This window comes from Pagrus pagrus (genome assembly GCF_965226575.1).
Source record: "Pagrus pagrus genome assembly, chromosome: 2".
In the NCBI taxonomy this organism is placed as follows: domain Eukaryota; kingdom Metazoa; phylum Chordata; class Actinopteri; order Spariformes; family Sparidae; genus Pagrus; species Pagrus pagrus.
Window position 1 is genome coordinate 33209494 of NC_140186.1, and position 13087 is coordinate 33222580.

The 13087-nt window shown below is 40.5% G+C and overlaps 1 protein-coding gene across 2 annotated transcripts in view; it reads left to right on the top strand.

Annotated features, from left to right (window-relative positions):
• Nucleotides 1-13087, top strand: part of neurl1aa (neuralized E3 ubiquitin protein ligase 1Aa) — an 85623-nt gene that overhangs the window by 28524 nt on the left and 44012 nt on the right. Inside the window, exon 1 of one of the 2 annotated variants that reach the window (XM_084364669.1) lies at nt 1935-2189. The exons of the other annotated variant lie outside the window; for it this stretch is intronic. Coding sequence (XP_084220795.1) covers nt 2156-2189 — 34 coding nt within the window. The 5' untranslated portion in view covers nt 1935-2155. Of the gene's footprint in view, nt 1-1934; nt 2190-13087 lie in introns of those variants that run through there. 2 annotated transcript variants of the gene reach the window in all.

A 13087-nucleotide genomic window follows, 5' to 3' on the forward strand; every position in this document is an offset into this window, starting at 1 on the left:
TGGACTGACTGTAGCTGAAACATGAATGTACAGTATTATTAAGCCAGCTATTTCACAATCACAACTGACTCCTTTTACTAATAGAATTATTATGTTTTTATGTACAATAACTCATTTTTAATGCTTGATGCATAATCTAGAAATGTGCAACGAAGCAAAGCAATGCACCAACAAAGGCAAGGATGAAACAGACTGCAAACGAGCAGACATGTATGCAAACACTTTTGTTCATACTTATTCCACTGTACCTGAATGCATGATTTCGACTTCCAGTTGGTTATTTTAGTGCTATGTGTGGAAGTGCTACTTTAATCATAAGTTCAGCATTTTCTACCACATCTGAGCCATAAATTGAGATCTCTGCTAGCTGTCTGTCAGTGTGTCCGAGCCAGGAAATAATCTGGAACATAACATCCTGTAAATGTTTAAGTTTTTGTATGGATTACAAAAAGCAAATATAAAGTGCTAAATAGTGAGGTCATGAGAGGCTGACGTGGATTTTGTTACCTTTGGGTGGAGGTAGGCTAGCTGTTTTTCACAGTTTCCAGTCTTTGTGGAAAACCAAGCGAACTTGCAGCTAGCTGCAGCTGGGTACTGAACGGACAGTTAATTGTTATTTTTAACAGGGGGGATGGTACAATCATAGCACCTTCCTTCCCCCACACCACCAGCAAACACACATTCTACCTAACCATCACCCAAGATCGTAGAAATATTATAGGAATACTACAGGCAGCAGTGTTTCCCAATGATCTTCTCCCTCGTCAAGTTGCTACTTACACAATGCCACATAACACTTTGATTATGAATGTGACACTAGGCATATAGAGCATATCCGTTAGGCTACTATAATTTAGAGAACATAATAGATCCAAGATTTAACTGACAGAGGGGTGGGACAGAGACAAAAAGGGGCAATTACAAATCCGTCCACTACTTCAGCACCACAGACAGCGCCATGGATTTCTATCATATAATACACAGCACAGGTGGGTTACTAATAATTCAGAGCCATGGTTGGGTCTTGCACAAAGCTCATTCAGATAAAGGATCAAATAGTCAGGCAGACTAGACTTACATAGTCCACCAAACAACCTCCTTGCCCCTGCACTCTCTCTGCTACAGGGGATGGGGAGGGGGTGGCAGGTTAGGAAGCGGGGTGCATTTTAGTCATTTTGCTAAGAAGGTGGATGGCATCCCCCTTCATATCAACTACTGAGCATCAATGTTGTCATCTAACTCTCTGCCAAAAGCACAGGGATGTCTCCCCAAGGAAACCCATCTCAGTGCCTCTTCCACCCCTTTAATTGACATTCCAGGCTTCCACCTGGTAAAGTTTGGTTCATTAATTCATGTATCTAAGTAACCATTGCCTCACCCTGGTCTTTCACAGTGCAATTATCTAAGAGCCTGCAGCTTCAGGCCCAAAGCAAACACAGTGTGTCTGAGATTGAGGGCTGCGAGGTCACCACGAATACGTGATGACAGCTCCAGTCACGGGCCTGGCTCTCCAGGGGTCACCCTGTCTGTCTGCCAGGGGCCTTAGGCACATGGGGAAGTAGCTTGTGCAAGGTGAAAGAGTGAGTGCTGAGAGCAAAGAATGTGACAACCTGCTCTCTAAAGGTTCTGGAGGCATACTTAGACGTAGACTGGATTTTTTAAACAACAAACTAACAGTATGATGTTGTTCACGTGGCCTCTTTGGTAGTTATTGTGCCAGCCTAACCTTTAAACAGGAATACAGGAGGATCCATTTGTGCGCAACAAAGGTTAATATTTTCTTTATTCTTCCTGGGCACTACCCCACCATAAATCTCCCTCCTCCAGCAGCTCAGTGCGGCAGTGAGAGCGTTAAAACCGCTCAGCCAGTCTCCACCTTTTATGTAAATGCCAGTGTGAGTGAGTGAGTGAGTGAGTGGGACCCGAGGCGGAGAGCGCTCAGTGAATGGGGGGAGTTGCCTTCACGGATCCCTGCGCTCACAAGAAAGGAGGTGTGGGTCTCCGTGTCCAGTGTCTGCATCTATTCTGAGGAGGGAAGAAGCGATAGGTTGTCTTTGAATGCGAACGTGCAATCATGTCACGAGCGTTGGACTGTGCAACGAGAGCATCTGAATAAAACATAAAGGCGATAAGCGGACTCTACAGGAATAAAGCAATGGGTGGCCAGATAACGCGAAATGCCTTTTACGGTAAGGAATACACACTGACGCTGTATTGTTCGGGCTGTTGTGGTTATTTGGTTCTAAAGGGGGGTGAGGCGTTTCATTCATACACGAGTGCTAGCTCTGTGGGCTGTTATCAGGTACCATATTGTCATATAGCCTATTCTTTGGTCACAGTTACGTCACTGAGTGGAAGGGGCAGACGCGCAGCTGTGTTTACTTTCCCTCTGATTCATACGATGCAGGGTACAGGACGGCATCTCCTCCTCGCGCTCTAACGAAGACCTATAGCTCATGTTGGTGTCGTAAACAGTTGATATTGTGAGCGTGAACATGTCGGTGTCAGTGGAAGTTGTGGGGTTTCCCTCTGCTCTGCCCTGCTCTGCCCTGCTCTGTGCTGTGCTGTGCTGTGGTTCCCCCTCATTAATAAAGAGGCACAGTGTGCAGCTGCGCTTCACAAAATCCATACATTGATTTCCTATCGCCACATCCTACATGCCAACAGTAAGGTCGAAGCATCCATCTCACATGATGAATTGTCGCTTTCAGCAAACAGCTAGCTGTATTTGCAAAAATGCTAAACATTTCCCAGTTTGATTTGGTGTTGATGCAGGATGAAGTGATATGTTCTTCTTTAATAACAACAAATGAACATTACAGTTTGTGTGTGTGATACTTTCAGGTCTATTACAGAGCTCTCGGGGACTTTGTGGCTTTACTGTCAGTTGATAACCAGTGGAAGTCAACAATGTAGCTTCTGTGTGGGTCCATGTTCAAAACATAGGACAGCTTTGGGCCTTGTGCGTCTTGTTCTAGGCTCCTTGCAGTGACAATCAGAAAGAACCACCGTGATTCATTTTTCTTTTACAGTAAAAGTAGTCTTCCTCCTTCTCCCCTTCTTCCTCTCTACCCTTACAACATTATAAGAATGTAATGAAGTCATTAGTGTGATTCCAAACTCAATGAATGTTTCTGTAGTCATTATTAACGTGTTGTTGTGATACACTGTATATGAGTGAACCTGTGGGAGTTAAGTCAAGTCCCTGTTCCAACAGCCTCTTCTGGTTTTGACCACCTGATCGTTCTAATTAAAGCCCCAAGATTAATCCAATTAGTTAAAGAGGGACAGACTAAGACAGCATGAGGAGGAGGCTATAGCTCTTTCTCTTTGGGATCAAGGTCACACACTTGTAAGGTGTGTGCATTCAAATATTACCTAATTATTTACCTGTTGGATAATTAAGATTAAACAGGTGAGTTTTACAGTCTATATTAAATCTCTTTCTATATGCCAGAGCAGCTGATCCTTACTTCTAGTAATAGAATCCCTTAGAACTAATGCAGTACTACAATACAGTACTGATACAGTATTACAAGATCCAATGATACCAATTTTGGTATAATTTAAACACACAATATCTAATTTCCTTCGATCCAGCTTTCTTAAAACAATAAAAGGAAAACAAGACGTGCAATTTGAGGATGTCATTAAGTAGCATGGGATCATGGGAGTTTTACTCCCAATATGTTTCGTCACAGTCTCTTCCTTCCTTGCTCTCTGTTGTATTGTCTGATCTGTTTCCCTGCAAGTTACAGCATCTGGCGACCAAACGAAATGCACCATTACATCAATTCAATGACAGATTTCTCTGGATTTGTTGGGAAAACAATTGTATAATGTAACCACCCAATCCCCCCTTGCCTTTTTGTGTATTCCAATACTAAGAAAGACTAAAGTCAGACTCAAGCTGTTTCCCTGCCACACAGTTGTTATGGAATGGACTGTGTCAAAATCACCTTGTAAATAAAGGAGAACGCCTGTACAGTCACATTTTATAGTGTGCCATTGTAGCTGACTGCCATTCCATCTTGGCAATTGCTGGTTTGTTTATTTGTTTATTTGGTCCTCTTTGTGTTCTTGTACTTGCTTGAAGTCCATGATGTAGCTGTTGCATCGTTATCAAATATTATAATGGCCTACTGCTTCATTAGCTTTGTTTTTTAATAGGATAGAGATTATGGTGTTAAACATGGTGGCTCACTGATGTGGCCACTCAGAAACTTTAATTAAAAGATTTGTTAATTAACGTTATTAATAGAGCCAGACTGATCCTCATTTTTTGGCTGATGAAGGTATTAGAAATTAGAAAATACTGATATTGATATATCGGCCGATATGCATAATGTTTTGGCAATGATCACTAAATGTGGTTATCAAACAGTTGTGAGAGAGATATGTAATGGAGGCAGGATATTTTACAGTTTAACAATGAACTTTATTGTCCAAAATGACATTAGTACACCGAAGCAATAAACTTCCCTGGGATTGTATTAAGTGCAGCCAAAATTTTCAAATACTAACATGCTAGCTTGTTAGCTGTTAGCCCTGTTTGTTATGATAGTGTTTCCTTAGATGCGAGACATGGTTGTGCTAGTTGGATATGGTTAGCTATCACAACAATATGCTGTGATCACAGCACACAGCCACTGAGCCAAAGGAACGAGTGAGCAGCAGCAGCATTGACAAACTTCTACTGAGTAGAGCAAAGCACATACACAGCAACAGCCTTTCCTTCAGTGGCTAATGTTAGCACAAAGCACACAGCTCATTAGCCATGCTAACCCAGTTAGCACAAAGCACAGACTTACAGCAGTAAGGATAGCCAGGTAGCTAAATTTGGACTGAGGTACATTTGTGATCGCTATTTTACTTCTGTTTATGTGATTGTGCAGGGCAAGTTTTTGGAGGAGTGACACTGAAGTGGGATAGTTTTTAAAATTGCTCTTGCTGGTTTATACAATCTTACCAACTCCAACTTTAATTACACCAGCCCTCTCCTGCTATGACAATCCATAGTGTCTTGCTTTATTGGCATCTTGACCCAATGATTGACTTCATCTTTGTCAATATTTCCTGGACCTTCTTCTCAGTTGAGTTCTGCAACTGAAGTCACATGACAATGATTTTGCCACCAGTCCAATATAACAAGTACAACAGTCCTTCTCATGATGTTAAATGTCTATGCTGTCCATATCAATGCATTGGCTCTTGGTTGAACATAATCCATAACTCATTTTAGTTAAATATTTGGCTCATTCTAAGGTGTTGCTGAATGTTTTGTACCAGATTTTGTGATTCTAACAATCTTCTGAACTTTATCCCACTAAGTATGTCACTAATTTGAAAAAAAAATCAGTAATTTGACTCAATACAGTGATTCAGAAATTGATCAGCAGAAACGAGGAGGTCCGTAGTCCGTTTTGGCTGCAGAGGTGCCGAAAAAGTTGAGACAGAGTCAACTTTTGGAGAAACGCAGCCTGACGTCACGTTACGGTGGCCATAGGCTGGCGATCAGACTACGACTTAAACCACAGTGGAGTGTAAAGTATTATGTTGTGTGTATTCACTCAGTTTGGCTTTGTGCACCAGTTTAAAACATATCTGTGGATGCTGACGATCACTGTAGGACCGTCATGTGTAACCTACTGTGGCAGAGGCATGACCAGAGATCATAAACAGAGTAGAATGGGTCAGTAGCAGGGCATGTTATTTAGCGTGGATAAATACTACAGAGGGAACACAGCAGTTTCACTTTCATTTTGGTTCAGCCTTGTGCCCCAGTTTAAAAACACACAGTAATGACTTTACTGTTATTTTTAATCCATCAATGAGGACAAACAATCACTAGTAGGTCAAACTTACAAGTAGCCGAACAACATAACAGCTTCGTCTGTTGGCAAACTGATTGGGGGTTTCCCAACACGTCACAAACACGGACCATGGGGTGACACTCCAACACCAATGCACAAACCTGCAGCATTTCACTGCACCACCGTCTGCTGGCTATGCGTGTGTAGCATACGCGTCCACAGGCAACTCGACAAATATGGCAGGACATCACCGTAGGCATCATAAAGAAGTAGACTTAACTGAGAAAAACAACACCACATATTATATATATATGTGTATATATATATATATATATATATATATATATATATATATATATCCCTCTATGACTTCTTTTGTTTACAGTTAGTTTCGAATTGACTGTTGAAACAAGTTATTGTTACATTTATATTATTAATAAATAATGTAAATTTGACAATAAGGCATGAGTGTGGTACACTGCAAACAATTTATGGAGATTATATCACTCATGACACCATGTACTGTAGACCGTCTTTTGAAAAAGAATTTAAAAAATTAAATGAGTTATCATGGCATGAAACCAGTGATCCAAGACTAGACTAGTCTAAAAATGGCATAGCCATCTGTGCTCAAAGAAAAAAAGATTGAGAATCGAATTGTGACCTTAAAATCGAAAATCAAATCGGAATCGAGGATTTGGCAAATTGTGACACTGCTACTACTAATTGACCTGATTATCAGACAAACCAAATTGACCTGATTTCTCACTGAGGAGTGATATGACTGGAAACATCCGTTGCAACAGCAGGGTATTGATAAACAACATGGCTGTTGACTGCCATAATAGACTGATAAGAATATTCATGAAGGCTGTCTAATAATCACTAATAACTTACAGTTATGTTTACAAGTGTTAATTCCAATGGGAAGAAGAGAGGGGTTAAATAGAATTTAATATTAAAGGACAAGTTGCTATGGTGATCCACAGCCATTGATAGAAAGTGTTTGCTTCTGCTGCCTCTTACTGGAACTGAAAGACCAAAATGTAAGATGCCAGAAAATCATATCCGAACCCTCCTCGTCATGTTTATCTCCATGCTTGTGATTTTGGTAAATGTAGGTGGCAAAGAACTAAATTTGAACTTCGCCAGGAACATGTAGATATGAGAAAGGTGCGACTCACGGGGTAACAGATTATGCTTTCTAAAGCTGCACCACTGCAGGCTGTTGTTCTCAGGTGTGAAGCACCAGAGCACATCCAAACAGCGTTTGCTGAGTTGGTTGCATAATTGAGTCTGCCGAGTGTGTGGGAGCTCCACTTCTGTGCTCCCGATTGACTGAAAGTGGGCCAGTGTCTGAGGCTGCACAGGCTGATTCGATGGAGCGTCTGGCTGCATTAGACGTGAATTGGATTCAGTATCCGAATGCAGAGCGGAGACTGAGCTGAAGAAATGCCATATAACAAAGTAAAGTTTCTTAACTTCAGAATCAGATGAGATCTCAGTAATGTCATGGGATATGCCTAAGGATATTGAATGCCAAATAAGGGCAATAGATTGTGAATACAGCATGCAAGCCACCGTTGAAAATATTTCCATTTTCTTCTTCATCTTTCTTTTTCTTTTACTTTCTTTCTGTGTATTTCAGCAAGAGCTAAAAAGACAGAGCTTTATTCAGGCCTGGACAGTTGCTACGGAGTGACAGAAACATATGTCTCAGGGTCAGGTGGCACTACTTCTGACTTAAGGCAGCGTGTTCTCATGCTGTCACCTTCATCAACACACAGGAGGTAGATCCCCAGCAACCGTAACCTTGCTGTCTGTCCAGCAAGCGTGCAAAATTGTGTGTGTGTGTGTGTGTGTGTGTGTGTGTGTGTGTGTCTGCAGCCCTTTCATCCTCATCCTCACGACAGGTCACCTTCAAGGCAGCGCCCACATAATGCCTTCCAGCCAGTACTGAATAGCATCTTGCCTGCTTTCAGTCAATACATCCTGCATATAATTACGCCTCTCCACCAGCCTGCTCTTTTTCACTGCCAAAGAAGCCTCATTGGATAACATTGTGCTCCATTGTATGAGGCCTTGCAATATTATTACTTATTGATCACTGTTGTGTAATCCCGCTAGTGAAGAGAATGCGGTAACAGCGGAAAGACTAGTGGGCCATAGTGGATAACGTCATCCAGACTTCATCATCTCCGCTGTCTCACCTTTCATCGTCAGGTCATCACGATGTGAATTATTGATAGCAGTGTCTCTGCAGTAGATAAGCAAAGGGTTGGAAACATGATAGATATATTCCTTTAAAATGTAAAGATTGGTATATTTCTAGTGCTCATGAACATATGTTTCATAAATGTATTATGTTTTATGTTAAGGTCTCCCATAGAGTACATTTAGGGTTGGGATAGATGATGCGATCACCCATTGCCAATGGCTGACTACAGATCCCTGTGCCATTGTAACATCGTCATTCAAAAGGCCCCCCAGCAGAGAGCACAAAAAAATCAGTCCCAACCCCCGCCCCCCAGCAACACTGTCATCGTCTATTACAATGTTTGTGGAAATTGCCATATGCCCAGTTGGTAGACATCACCCAACTCTAGGGACAATTAGGTTAGATGAGCTGAAGTAGAGTTAAAATTAGAGATCAGATAGAAGAGCATTAGGGTTAGGAAACAGAAAATTAAAAGACAATTGATTGAACATTACAGTCCAGGGCTACAACTATCTGTTATTCTCATTATTGATTTATCTGCCAGTTACATTCCTCATTAATCGTGTGGTCTATAAAACATCAGAAATCAATGAAAAGTGACTACCACAAGAGCACAAAGAGACTTTCAATAGATTAATCGATGAATCATTGTATCCCTATTTAAGTCACTCATTTGTTGTTTGTAGCAAGTGTGAGGCTTTCTTTCATTGTTAGTTAAATACCTTTTGGTTTTTTGCTCTAGGTCAATCAAAACAAGCAATTGGAAGACATTGCCTTCGGGAAACTGTGAATGAATGTTTTCACTATTAAGGCACTTTTGACATTTTATGGACTAAATGACTGATGAATCAGCTATTTTTAGTATTTGTAATTACAGCCGTGCATTAGAGGGAACAACTAGTTCCTGTTGGTGTTGATTCAGACCGCTGAATCGCCACCAACAACCATCTCTTAATTGTTCAGTGATTCAAATAGATATTATGTCATGCTTATTGACATGATGCAATCTGGTCCTAGTAGGCATGATTAAGAATGGGAACATCATCTTCATAAATAGCTAGCAATAGAGCTAGCTACAGCTACAGAAATGTAGCAACAGGAAATTACTACAAAAATGGTGACAGGTGTGTAACAACACAGCTGCACAGGTGGTCTCTCAGTCAAAACAAGACATAGTTTAATGATGTTGCCAAGCAGCAAGGGAACATGGGAGTCGCTGTCTTTGAGTAAACAACCATTATTGCCGATGAAAATCTATCTGATGTGACTAAAGCATAAATGTCCATTGACGAGGTAATGTTTCAAAGGTTTATTCATGGTACATTTAGTCTCCTCCGCCGATTTCCTTCCTCACTCTCTGACTCTCCAAAAAGTAATGGCAACAGGAGACCAAATAAAACACACTGTTTAATTTACCTTGAGTATATTTCTCTTTGTTTGAACATTGTTGGAAACATTTGGGATAATGTAAGTACACAACTCAACAACACATATAGAAGGGTTTTTTAGACATTTCAATGCAGAAATCCTACATATCTTTAAATCCTGCTGTCGTTTAAAAACATTTCAGTAATGGCACTCTATACATTACTTTGTTATTCAGTCACTTTCTACATTAATATCAGGGTAAACGTTAAGTTAGTTGGTTTATCTACAAAGGTATTCTCCTGGAAGATCAGGAAAATGCTTTTTAAACATTTTTGCCTGATGAAACCAGCATTTAAATCCAGTGTTTTCACAGACTCCGCCAGCTACTGAGGCGGTCTGTGCAGCAGACCTAATGTACTTTCGAACAAAGAACAACGGGATTTGATGAAGTATTGGACTTGTCAGGATGAATAAAAACAAAATGGCAGGTCAGTTTTTTTCTAGGATATTGTAATATAGGCTAATACAAGGCATAAAGCAGCACATAGTTTAAAATTACAGGATCACCTGATGCTGCTCTGACTGGTGTCATCATGGAAACCCCCCAACATGCAACCTTACCATGGGCACGAGTCATCTATCAGTGCATCAACACTGAACCAATAGATTTGTCATGACGTTGCCTAGCAGCATGTGTAGCCCTTTGGTTACCACCAACATAATGAGTGATGACTCTGTAATGAGTGCCCCAGGTAGAATAGCAGCTACAGGTACAGTTACTATCACTGCCTCAGTCATAGACTCCCTGTCATTGGACACACGCAGCCTATTGTGTTTCACACACTTGGCCTGTATGTGTGAAGCATCTGTCACACATGTATAAAAGCACATACAGTGAACTTTGAAGATCACTAAGAACAGGAAATGTAATACCCTGTGAACTACACTGTAAAAGGCACCATGCATAAGCTGTGAGCATCTGCTAGTGCAGAAAGCACGTAAAACCATCTCGCCTGAGTTGTATTTTAAAGCATTTAAATCTAAATGATAATGTGTGTCGCTATTAATGCGTGATTCATTTCACAGTTGGTATTTCATCAGACTGAAATGCCATTTTGTCATGAGTCAGTGGGATTGGATACATCTTCCAGACACAGCTACGTAAACATCATTAAGATGTTGTTTGTCATCGCCCTCCAGGCTTGTTGCTGGTGTTGTTAACGACACTGTCAAGAGATCCACGGAGAACAACATCAAATAAAGAACTTGAGCAGCAACAGTAACATTTTACACTGATAAGCTTTGTAAAAGAGGATACTTGCGGTTTGATCGTTCCCAAGCTGATGATTTTAGTTATTCCAATAGAACAAAATGAGTGTTAGAGCATAAAAGTCATCACGACATTAAAATAATGCAAAATAAGTTTACTTAACAGATCATTTTTGGTGATGGATCTAAATTTCAACGGTACATTGGCAACAATGTACACAAATGGCTATACAATTGTAGGTTTCAAATGCAAAGTTATTTTATGTTACACCCAACACCAGCCTGCATGATGGCTTTTTCCCAAATGGCTTAAACATTAAAGTAAGGCTGTATTCAGAATCAGGAGTTGCAGCGATTAGTGTGCGAGTGTTATTCCATGGCCCATTTGTATGATGTATGGAGGTGTGGAAATGTCTCGATTATAAGAAGCATCGTGATGTGGATGTGGAAGATTCTGTATCGATGCAGAGACAAAGCATAACCAAGAGTCTGCAGCTCATGATGATTGTTGATTGTCCGGCCTCAGCTGAACAATAAAGTTACGTTGCGACGTTACTCTCATGCTTTGAATTGAAGACGGACATTAGGCTAATGTTACTTATGTAGGAGGCATGTCAGAGGGAGGCAGAGATCATTATCTACCTCTTATGATCAGAGTTTTATTTAAAATGGACATTACAGGCCAAATGCGGATTTTATGAACTTGCTGGGAAGCATGAACTGGACAAGACCTACGCTGAGCGTGACTTCTGCCTCACAACTATTACTAATCACATTAGCCATTTCCACCTGAAGCTAACGTCTGCAACCATAAATAATAACTGTAACAGCAAGCCCAGCTAATCAGCCAAGATCTGAGGAGGCACTGTCAACTTAACCGTCCAGCTCTTAGAGAGGCGTGTGCAGCCAATAAAGTCCATAAATCCTTTATCTTAAAGCTGCTACAGTATGTGAAAACAGTATTATTGTAGATTACAACAAACATGTAGGCAGATGGATAAATGTTTTGTTTTTATAATGTTTATGTCTTGAAATGATCGCGCTTTTATTTTGTAGACTGCTGTAGTCTGATTATTGGAAGGACTTTCTGAATAAAAGGGGAATTTAAATGATGAAAAAGTAGCCATGTGCAGTAATATAGATAATCGAGGATGTAATACACTGAGATGCATCTTGAAAACGTTTTGCACTCGAATCATTGACAGCTGAATCATAATCAAATAGAATCATGAGGACAGTGAAGATTCAGACCTCGAGTGATGTAGAGTATTATGAACTTTAACCCCAACCCTCAAACACAGATCTAGAAGGTAGTGGTAGAGAAGTTTGCCAACCATCATTTAGCTACAAAGGAGAAGCTGCAATGTTTCTATCTACACAAAGCCATACTAAAATGACTAAATAGATTAACTGACACTGACAACAACTCCCGACGACATATATCAGTGTTCCCAAAACAACGTGACAATTGTAGTGTACCAGGGACAGGTGTACTGGACGTTTGTTGCAAGGTCACAGTCTGGTTAGATTGGTTAGGTTTAGGAAAACATTGTGGATTGGGTTCAAATAACCACATTACTTATGCAACTTACCAACATGACTTAAGTAACTTAAGTCACGTTATGTATGTGATTTAAATTAGCTGCATTAATAAGTTGAAACAACTAACCACACTGGACCTGAACAGTGATCTCCTGAATGAAAATCCTGTTTTTGTTTAGCATGACCATCCATCCCCAACCTTCTCTACCATCTAACAAGTAACCTAAATAAAGGGTTTTCATAACCTGATTTCATTGATGACCTATGACAGCGTTATTCTGATGAGGACAAGCTGGTTTCTATGCTACTACCACGTTGATCCTACCAGTGATTGTCCACATGAACAGATTAAAAAAAACATTTACTTGCTATGACCAACCAGGATGCGAGGGATGCCATTACATTATCCAAAATGGATTGTGTTTTAACTTTTTTCACCTTTCCGCTGCTGCCTAAAAACACCACTCTCACTCAAATAATAAGGCTGCTGATTCTGTGTGAAAACGGCCTGAGAGACTATCACAGCTCCACAAAGGCTGTGTTTGTGTGTGTTCTGTTGTGACTGAATGCTACATTATGAACTCATTCTGTTCACTTGGTGGTAATATTAGGTGAAAAACACTTGAACAGCTATATAGGAGGGTAGGCTGATTTCCAGGAAATATGAGAAACATTATGATTATGCGGTCAGGCACAATAAAATACTCAGAGGATCCACTACTTGTGAGGTTTCTTGTAGACTCAAACAGGTTGTAGGACTATGGAAACTGGCACCAATTGAAGCTGGTTTGACATGTTTTCTCTCAGACAGATATTTGTTGCCAGTAGGGAGGCCAGGATTCTACCACAGGTGGTTAAAAGAGCTCACACCTGAACT